Consider the following 10,731-nt stretch of genomic DNA (forward strand, 5'->3'; position numbering starts at 1 on the left):
AAAAAAAAAAAATTCTAGCAATTCGATGCCTAAGAATCTACAGGAGGAATAAGAGCTTATTGTGTTCAGAGACTTGAATGCAAATGTTCATAGCATCATATATTAGCCAGAAACTGGAAACAATTCGAATGTCCAGCTGGTGAATACATAAATAAAATGTCATATATACAAATAATGAAATACTGTTCAGTAATGAAAAGAACTGAACTACTGACAAATGCTGCGAGGTTCATGAAGCATGCTAAGTTGAAAGAAGCCAGGTGCAAAACATTACAATTTTTTTTTCCATTTATATAGAAAGCTCAGAAAGTCAGATTTACAGAGACAGAAATAAGATAGATCAGTGGTTCCTTGGGGCTAGGGTGGGAGTACACCAGACTCCTATGCACTACAGACAGATTCAAAGGAATTTTGGGGAGTAATGGAAATGTTAAAAAACTAGATTGTGGTGATGGGTCCATAAATATATCCATAACTATACATTTACTAAAAGTTGAATCATATACTTAAAATGAGTGGGTTTTGGCTGGGCGCAGTGGCTCGCACCTGTAATGCCAGCACTTTGAGTGGCTGAGGCAGCTGGATCACCTGAGGTCGGGAGTTCAAGACCAGCCTGACCAACATGGAGAAACCCCATCTCTACTAAAAATACAAAATTAGCCTGACATGGTGGCACATGCCTGTAATCCCAGCTACTCGGGAGACTGAGACACGAGAATCGCTTGAACCTGGGAAGGGCAGGTTGCGGTGAGCTGAGATCGTACCACTGCACTCCAGCCTGGGCAACAAACTGTCTCAAAAAAAAAAAAAGTGAATTTTATGGGATGTAAATTATATGTATGTCAGTAAATTTTTGAAAAAGGTTTTTGAAAAAGTTGTACAGTTTGAGGAACATGAGTGGCAAAATCAAACAGGTAATTAATATAAAAGAAGTTATTTGGGTAGTCAAAGGAATAAAGGAACTTCATTTTTATTTTAGTATTCGATGTGCAAGATGATTTTTTTGTATGTTCATAACTTAGTGACTATAATTATTAAACATTTTCTTTTGAAACAGTATACACCTGAAGAGCGTGATCCTGTACCGTTAAGTATCCACCACATGCCCATTTGTGTCAGTTTTGCCTTTTTCCAGCAAGGGTAAGCCTCGCCTTGTTATGGGCCAAAATTACAAATGCAGCTAGGAATTTTATTGTTCTACTCATGTGTGTCATGTTAATATTAAATACTTCCCTTAATATTAAAACACCTTGTAGTTCCTTTCTTTCTTTGTAAGGGCATTAGTTGGCAAAGAGCTTTCTCAATAGAAGTAACAAAACTCTTATACTATGATGAAGATAGTTCTCAACAGTTTTCTTTTCATGGCATACTCATAAACTTAGGAGTTTACTATGGCATGGTAGTGTTTTATGTTTCCTAAGGATGTACAGGGGTTAAGAGAATTATATGCTAGGCTCTAATTTGGGAAAGTGGGATGACAATTACTGTGGGTTATTGGAAGACAGGGGACTTTGGAGCATATTAGATGGAGTAGTTCTAGGAGTCAGTTACAAGAGGGGATGGTTCACAAACTGGAGGAAAAAAATCTAATGTTCTTCAGTTTTCCAGTGTTTACTTAACTGCTAAATCCTTCTGTGGCTGAAAACTTGGAGTTTTTCAGGTCCATTTAATGGTACTTTCAAATGAAAACTTGAGCCTTAAATTCCTTTAGAAACAAGGGAAGATAAAAATATTTCACACAGTGTTGTGTACAAGGACTAGAGAAAAACTTTCAAGTTTTAGTGATTGTAAGTGTAGAGTTTCATCAGAGGAAAATGGGCCAGCATTGTCCAATAGAAATAAAATGTGAACCATATATAAAATTTTCTCATTTTTCTTTTTTTTTTTTTTTTTTGAGATGAGGTCTGGCTTTGTTGCCCAAGCTGGAGTATAGCAGTGCGATTTTTGCTCACTACAACCTCTGCTTTCTGGGCTCAAACAATTCTTCAGCCTCAGCCTTCTGAGTAGTTGAGACTATGGGCGGGCACCACCATGGCTAGCTAATTTTTGTGTTTTTTGTGAACAAGAGGTTTTGCCATATTGCCCAGACTGGTCTGGAACTGCTGAGCTTAAGAGTGATCTGGCTACCTCAGCCTCCCAAAATGCTGGATTACAGGGATGAGCCACCATGCCTGGCTGTTTCTTTTTCTTTTTTTTTTTTCTTTTTTTTTTGACAAGGTCTCCCTCTGTCACCCAGGCTTGAGTGCAGTGGCGAGATCATGGCTTATTGCAGCCTCAACCTGTCAGGCTCAAGTGATTCTCCTGCCTCAGACTCCTGAGTAGCTGGGACCACAGGTGTACACCATGCCCAGCTTATTTATTTTTTGTAGAGATGGGATTTCACTGTGTTGCCCAGGATGGTCTGAAGCTCCTGGGCTCAAGTGATCCACCCATCTCCACCTCCCAAAGTGCTGGGATTATAGGCCTGAGCCACCATGTGCAGTCTTTGTTACTTTTTAATTTTTTTTAAATTTTTTAAAAATTTTTTTGGGACAGGGTCTCACTGTCACCCAGGCTGGAGTGCAGTGGTGTGATCATAGTTCACTGCAGCCTCCCAACTTCTGAACTCAAGTGATCCTCCCACCTCAGCCTTCCAAGTAGCTGGGACTATAGGTGTGTGGCATACCCAGCTAATTAAAAAATAATTTTTTTTTTGTAGAGACAGGGTCTCACCTTGTTGCCCAGGCTGGTCCCAAACTCATGAGCTCAAGTGATCCTGCAGTCTTGACCTCCCAAAGTGCTGGGCTTACAAGCATGAGCCATCATGCCTGGCCTCATATGTGTAATTCAAAATTTTTAATGTGACTACTTATATTTTAAGTACTTACATTTTTAGTAGTCACATTAAAAAGGTAAAATTAATTTTTATATATTTTAATGAATATATTTTCATTTTAGTGAAATAAAATGAAATAATCAGTATTTTAGTAATTAGTCATGAGATAGTCTACATTCTTTTATTTCCACTAAGTCTACATTCTTTTGTTTTCACTAAGTCTCTGAAATCCAATATTTTACATACTCTGATTACATTTCAAGGACTCAGTAACCACAGGTGACTATTGATGAGTGTACTGGACAGTGCAGAAATAGACAGTATTTTTTTCATGAGCCACTAGCAGAACACGGTAGAACTTTGGAGTATAGGACATTAGGGCAACTTTAGGGTTAGCCAAATTAACATTATCTAAGTTTTTATTAATGAGCCAGAAGTCATTTAATCAAAGAGATAGCATTATGTTTAGATGATCATTTAAGTAAATCCAGTCTGAACTTAATGTGATTTCATTGTAATAACTAGAGATATCCATTTAGCATTCATTTGTGTTCATAAACACAATAATTTTCTTGTCTCTTTCCCCATTTCAGTGACCCAAATCCATAGGCTCAGACCTTTATTCTCTGTTGACTTTATTGATGTCATCTTTTAAAAATTCATTACCCAAGAAATGGTAAGCATTCGGTCTCAGATTTGTTCAGGTCCATTTAACATTTGTTTCAGAACATATTTATTGGTGGATCCCAATGAACGAGAAGAACGTGTGATGGATGGCTTGCTGGTGATTGCCATGAACAAACATCGAGAGATTTGTACTATCCAGTCCAGTGGTGGGATAATGCTACTAAAAGATCAAGTTAGTGCTTTGATTAATGTCCCATTGAGAATAGGTTGCTTCTCTTTAGATGCTTTTTTTGTCTTTTAACAAAAATCCAATGGAGATACTTCCAGTGATTGATTCTAGGATGTGTTAGAATGTGGTTTCAGTATTGTCACTATTAAGTACATTCTGTTGACTGGTGGCTGTGAGGTATCCTCCTCCTTCCTACCTTGGTGCTCCCATGTCTGGCCTGCTAGAGTCTGACCCTTCCATCTAGAAGCAGGGTCTAGTGAAGAAGAAGATTTATATCCCTATTAAAAAAAAAAAGTGGCCGGGCATGGTGGCTGACGCCTGTAATCCCAGCACTTTGGGAGGCCGTGGCTGGTGGATCACTTGAGGTCAGGAGTTCAAGACTAGCCTGGCCAACATAGTGAAACCCATCTCTACTAAAAATACAAAATTAGCTGGGCGTGGTGGCTGGCACACGCCTGTAATCCCAGCTATTTGGGAGGCTGAGGCAGGAGAATCGCTTGAATATGGGAGGCAGAGGTTGCAGTGAGCTGAGATCGTGCCATTGCACTCCAGTCTGAGCAACAAGAGCCAAATTCCGTCTGAAAATATAAATGAATAAATAAATATTAGCTGAACTTGGCGATGCATGCCTGTGGTCCCGGCCACTTGGGAGGCTGAGGTGGGAAGATTGCTTGAGCCTAGGAGGTGGAGGTTGAGTGAGCTGAGATCGTGCCACTGCATTCCAGCCTGAGCTACAGAATAAGACCCTGTCTCAAGAGCAAATAAAAGTTTTTAAACATCCAATAGTAGAAATTATGTAAAAAGATAGTTTTATTTTTAGGATTTGGGTACAATTGGCAGTAGTTCGAAACCCAGCTACATATCAGATTCACATGGGAGCTTTTAGAAAATAGATCTCCATATAGCATACAGTGTAGGTGATTAAAAACTGCTTTAGTTTGAATTCTAGTTCTGCCCCTGTACTAGCTGATCTTGGGCAAATGATTTTATATCTTTGGGTCTCACTTTCTTTATCCGTAAAATAGGGAATGATGTTATTGCCAACACTTTGTTGTTATAAGGATATAAAGATAGATATATTGTACAGTGTCTAGCATATACTAAGTGTGCAATAAATGTTAGTTTCTGGTATCATCATCTTTACCAGCATCACAAGTACTACCCAGATTACTCACAAAGAAAGGAAGTTAGTGCATCCTGGAGCATATGTGTCTGTGGTTTTTTCCATGGTATTAGTATTTATACTGTTGTGTAAGGAAGTTTTTGTGTCTGTTCCCATAATGTGATAGTCCTTCACATATCTTAAAACAACTTTCACATCTTGCCTTAATCTATGTTTACATTGTATTCATGTTTGGAAAAGCCAGGCTTAAATTTATAAAGGTAGAAAAATTAATTTCATGGTTTTAGTTTTGTTAGAGAAAACCATTTGGTTTACCGTCTTTAAACAACATAATTCACTTTTATAAATAGGTTTTGAGATGCAGTAAAATCGCTGGTGTGAAAGTAGCAGAAATTACAGAGCTAATATTGAAAGCTTTGGAGAATGAGCAAAAAGTAAGGTAGGTAACTTTTCCAGAACTAAATGGTCTTTTATTTTCATTTTTTAAATATTTACTTTTTTTTTTAGTATAGGCAAACTTTATTATGCATGAACTTGATTTCACAAAGTTAGAATGGCAATTTCACTTAAAATTAACTCATTAGAAAGTGTAAATACCATGGTATAGATATGTTATCCAAAACTCCGAAAGGTAGTGAAACTGGTAACAGATATTGCTACTCATCTTTGGACAGACACAATAAAAGTATTAATGAAACTGGTTTCCAGACAAGTGATGTGTCACTTGCTGCTGTGCCTTAGGGAGGAGAGGATGTTATAACACAAGCATTATTGATGCAGTGACTTGTGGAGAGTTGCTCCTTATTAACACTGCTAAAATTAGGTTCACAGTTTTTACTTTGTGTGGGAGCTGGTGATTCTTGTTTTATGAGGATATCTTTCAGGGTGTTGGTATCAAACCCACTTATTGCAAAATGCATCACAGATGGGAATTTAACGCTGGGTCAAGTCCAGAATTCCAAAACAATGAAGAGGAAAGACCCGCCTAAGAGCAAGAGGTCTTCATTGCTCCAGGCTCCAAGACACAACACAGGGAACAGAAAGTGGCCTTAAATGGTCTTTTAATGTATTTTTTCTCTTAAGGATTTTCCTTGAACAAGGGCAACCATATAAACTTCACACTTGATCTTTCCTTATTTGTTAATCACAATTGAGTATACTACTTAGTGTGTTTTTAGAAAGTTGATTGGACTTACTATATTTTCTGCAATGTAAATATAACCTATATTGAAAAATCATGTAAGATTTTTGTTTGTTTTTTCAGATGGAGTTCTCACTCTGTCACCTAGGCTATAGTGCATTTGTGCAATCTCGGCTCTCTGCAGCATCTGCCTCATGGCTTCAAGTGATTCTCCTGCCTCAGCCTCCCAAGTAGCTGAGATTACAGATGCATACCACCATGCCCGGCTAATTTTTGTATTTTTAGTAGGGATGGGGTTTCGCTATGTTGGCCAGGCCAGTCTCAAACTCCTGACCTCAGGTGATCCACCCACCTGGGCCTCCCAAAATATTAGGATTACAGGTGTGAACCACCACACCTGGAGACATAAGATTTTTCTTTAACAGTTAACATTTTCTTAGGATACAAATAATGTAGTAACTCAAATTAATGTAAGGAAACAGGTTGATTCCCATCTCTACTTCTTACTGTGCTATCTTAAGCAAGATACATAACCCAGCATTTCAGTGTCCTCTTCTATAATATGGGATATTAACACTACCTGGTAGGGCTGATTTGAGGGTTAGAGAATAGTGTATTTTAAGCACCTAGCACATGGTCTAGCACATGGTTTAATAAGTGATTATGCTATTGACTCTTGTTAGGCATAATAAATTGGTGAGGTTAAGTTAGATAAACTAACTCTCTTTCAATATTTTTCATCCACCAAAGGATAAAATAAGTTTTTTTCCCTTCCTATCTTCTGTCTAATCTGTTACCTTCCTCCCGCTTCCTTCCCACCAAAAAAACCCCCACATACAGGAAAGAAGGTGGAAAGTTTGGTTTTGCAGAGTCTATAGCAAATCAAAGGATCACAGCATTTAAAATGGAAAAGGCCCCTATTGATACCTCGGATGTAGAAGAAAAAGCAGAAGAAATCATTGCTGAAGCAGAACCTCCTTCAGAAGTGTATCTTTATTTGGTGGTTTTTGCAGTAACAAGATTCGTAACACTTGGCATTATAATATTAGGCTATATGAAGGATGTGTATACTGAAATTAGTTTTTGTAAACACTGTACTTTGTTAGAGAAAACACTTAAAATACAAGATAGTGATGTGAGTCATATTCTGTTGATGGTATAACATTCAGCTTCTCTTCAGTTATCCTGGAAAAACCAGATTGTATTTTAAGGACCAATTTAATTTAGTACTGTAACTAAAATGTTGAAGCTGTCTCTTCATATTTCTTATTATTAATTGCATCCATAAAATCTTGCCTGAGTTATTTTTCTTCTTCATTGTTCAGCCATCCATAGTGTAGCTATATTAAGTTTTATTTTTCCCTAGGAACTTGAGGCACACTTGAATCAATCTTACAAGAAGAAAACTTTCATTCTCATCTTTTTCAACAGTCCGTCAAATAGCAATATTTTTGTTACTCAGTTTTCTTAACTTGTTAAGTGTTTCTACACCTGTGCTGTGGACTCCTGGAACTGCCCAAATTGGAGAGGGAGTAGAAAACTCCTGGGGTGATCTTGAAGACTCTGAGAAGGAAGATGATGAAGGCGGTGGTGATGAAGCTATCATTCTTGATAGTATAAAAATGGACACTGGAGTAGAAGTCTCTGATATTGGAAGCCAAGGTAGGTGACACTTTGTGGCACACTTATCATTATATATTACATATATATAGTATTACCGTATAGTTATATATATAATAATGCACAAAATGTGTATATTAATTTATATTATCACTATATATGTAGTAATATATAGCATATCAGCTATATAGAGATGTATACTAGATAAATAACATACAGGATACTATATAGAGAAAATATAGATATACAGTTAAATATAGGGATGTAAGTATTGCATTTTTAGAGGGGCTAAATATTGTGATTTAAATTTCAACTAAATTATTGTGGCTAACTGCAGTACTAACGCTACTTTCTAAAAGAATATGCATATCTTTGTAGAGTAGTGGTACACTTTGGCATAAAATGATAGTGACATTTTTAATTAAAAAAAATTTTGTTTTGTATATGTATTTGGGTGGGTGTTAAGGGAATGAGTTTCTGGAAGATCTTATTCCTCCCTGCTGTCTTTTTTGGTGGTTTCTAGACTGAAACAAAAAGCCCATCCTTTATCAGAACATGTAATACTGTCTAAATAAAACTTTCTGGGATAGAAACATTACACTGGTATAGCAGCCACTAGCCCCACGTGGCTATTGAACACTTGAAATGTGGTTTGTGTTACTGAGAACTGAATTTTAAATTTTATTTAATACAAAATTAAGCAGCCACATGTGGCTAGTGGCTACCATACTAGACATTGCAGTATTAGAACATAAAAAAAATTCTAGAAGTGACTAGAATACTGATAGTCCTAGACGTTTCTTGCACTCTGAAAGCCATAGAACTGAAGAAGTTATTTTTGTGTATGGTTATTTTCACTTAAAAAAACGCAAATTCTTGCTGGTCTATATAATAGGATAATGACTTATTTTCTTATGTGGTAAGAACAGAAATCCTACAAGGAACTGGGAACTAGGCTGGCAGGGAAAACTGAAGGTGGTATGTTTAGTAGGAATGTAATACAAATACTTCTGTTTTCAAAGAGAGAAACTATGAACATTACTAGAGCCTGAGCTTTTTGTTTTTTTGCTTAAGGTAAGGAAAAAATTTCCCATTGATTGGGACCCTTACTCAAATTTCCCAGTGGTTACTTCTATTTGGTATAATTCTTCCAAATACTTGTCCCAGGTATTTATTTATTCTCTGTGCAGTGATGTAAGCTAATGCTGCATAGACTTATGTAGCACTGAATATAATTAGTTGGTTTAACAATTCTCTTATTGTTGAAGATGTAAGTTGTTTCCATTTTTTCACTGTTAATATCCTTGCACTTGCATATACCTTATATGTTTAGTGTATTCTTCTAACAGTGAATAGTATTTTCAACTGAATATAATGAAGGTGGACCTAAGAATTGGAAAAATGGAGCAGGTACAGCCTTTCTAAAGCATGTGAAGAAAGGGAGAAACTAACTGAAAACTAAAAATACAAATAATTGATATGGGTTAATTCACATTTTATGTATATCATTAACTAATGATCAGGAGAAAAATGGGCAAAAAACAGGGAGCAGTACTCAAAGTATACAAATGGCCAGTAATATTTTTCATGGTCAGCCCTGATAGTAATACAAATAAAATCCAAAGAAAAATGACATGGCATTTTTTGTTACTGTATTTTGGGCAGTATTAAAAATACCAGCAATGCCAAAGGTATATGGGAAATGGGTTCTTTTATTTATTGGAATGTAAACTGGAACTATTTCTGGAGGAATAGAGTAGCACAAAACAGTTCAATTGTCTCTACAAAAGATGCTATATAGATTTCCCCCTAACTTTTCTATTATGACATGTACCAAATTGTCACACCATTTGAGCACCTGTAGGAAATAAGAGTTTAAAGAAACAAATGTTACAGACGAGTTCTAGAGTGCTCTAAGAAGCTGATTTAAAGAGAAGAGTAAACCTCCACCTAAAGAGTGACGTGGGCTATTATATGCAAATAGTCTTATTTTTATTTATTTTTTGGGATGGAGTCTTCCTCTGTCACCCAGACTGGAGTGCAGTGGTACTGCAACCTCCACCTCCCTGGTTCAAGCGATTCTCATGCCTCAGCCTCATGAATAGCTGGGACTATAAGCACATGCCACCACAACTGGCTAATTTTTCTGTTTTTAATAGAGATGGTGTTTCACCATGTTGGCCAGGCTGGACTCGAGCTCCTGACCTCAGGTGACCCAAATGACCTCAGCCTACCAAAATGCAGGGATTAAAAGTGTGAGCTACCACGCCCAGCCCAGCCCCAGCAATAAGAGTTTTAGAACATCTGATAGAAATAAACTCATGCAGAAATAAATATTGCAAGAGATTACTTACCCTTTTTTTTTTTTTTTTTATAGATGCTCCCATAATACTCTCAGATAGTGAAGAAGAAGAAATGATCATTTTGGAACCAGACAAGAATCCAAAGAAAATAAGGTAACACATTTCTGGTTTATTTCAAATGTGTGTGTGTATATATATATATATATATATTCAACACTTCTAGAGGTTTGCTCTCTGGTTTTACTCTCATCTTGCCACATGACTATAAACAAAAAGACGTCCCTTTTTCATTAGAGATCCATCTGTTCTGTGATTTCTTTACCTTGTGATTTATAAAAATTAGGACCAAAATCTATAGAACTCTTTGGATACCAGTCTTACGTATTTTATATCCTATTGGAAAACTAAGAAATGCCTCTTATTTCAATAATCCAAAACTTAACAAGCATACTCTTAGTAAATTCTTACTTTATTCACAGAACACAGACCACCAGTGCAAAACAAGAAAAAGCACCAAGTAAAAAGCCAGTGAAAAGAAGAAAAAAGAAGAGAGCTGCCAATTAAAGCTACCAGTTGTATATTTGTATATATAACTATTAAAAGGATATTTATTCCATTCTAAGAACCCTGGGTATTTTTTATTCACAAATCCATTATAAAATCTAGCAGGGTTTTAAAAATAGCTTTTTGTTTTTAATGTTATGCTTTAAAATAATAAACCTTCTGGAGCATTTCTCGTCTGTTAATTTGCACGTAAGCTTCCCACCCTCTTCCGCTCCCAGCCTCTGTTTAGTTTGCAGAACCTAAACAGGTTTTACAAAGAGTGAAAAAGTCTGTATTCAGATATGCTTAGATTATGCCCGTCAGCAAATT

General features: G+C 36.5%; 1 protein-coding gene across 3 annotated transcripts in view; it reads left to right on the forward strand.

The window, feature by feature from the left end:
- Nucleotides 1-10,589, forward strand: part of EXOSC9 (exosome component 9) — a 15,573-nt gene extending 4,984 nt beyond the window's left edge. The window contains exons 6-13 of one of the 3 annotated variants that reach the window (XM_011948608.1): nt 1,058-1,140; nt 3,542-3,674; nt 5,145-5,233; nt 6,776-6,922; nt 7,416-7,597; nt 9,715-9,765; nt 9,933-10,011; nt 10,338-10,589. In XM_011948608.1, the coding sequence (XP_011803998.1) occupies nt 1,058-1,140; nt 3,542-3,674; nt 5,145-5,233; nt 6,776-6,922; nt 7,416-7,597; nt 9,715-9,765; nt 9,933-10,011; nt 10,338-10,422 (849 nt within the window). In that variant the 3' untranslated portion in view covers nt 10,423-10,589. Of the gene's footprint in view, nt 1-1,057; nt 1,141-3,541; nt 3,675-5,144; nt 5,234-6,775; nt 6,923-7,415; nt 7,598-8,888; nt 9,506-9,714; nt 9,766-9,932; nt 10,012-10,337 lie in introns of those variants that run through there. The other 2 variants (XM_011948609.1, XM_011948610.1) reach the window with 2 other exon arrangements.
- Nucleotides 10,590-10,731: the final 142 nt, after the last annotated feature.

The sequence above is a fragment of the Colobus angolensis genome, unplaced genomic scaffold (assembly GCF_000951035.1).
Source record: "Colobus angolensis palliatus isolate OR3802 unplaced genomic scaffold, Cang.pa_1.0 Scaffold280, whole genome shotgun sequence".
Taxonomy (NCBI): Eukaryota; Metazoa; Chordata; class Mammalia; order Primates; family Cercopithecidae; genus Colobus; species Colobus angolensis.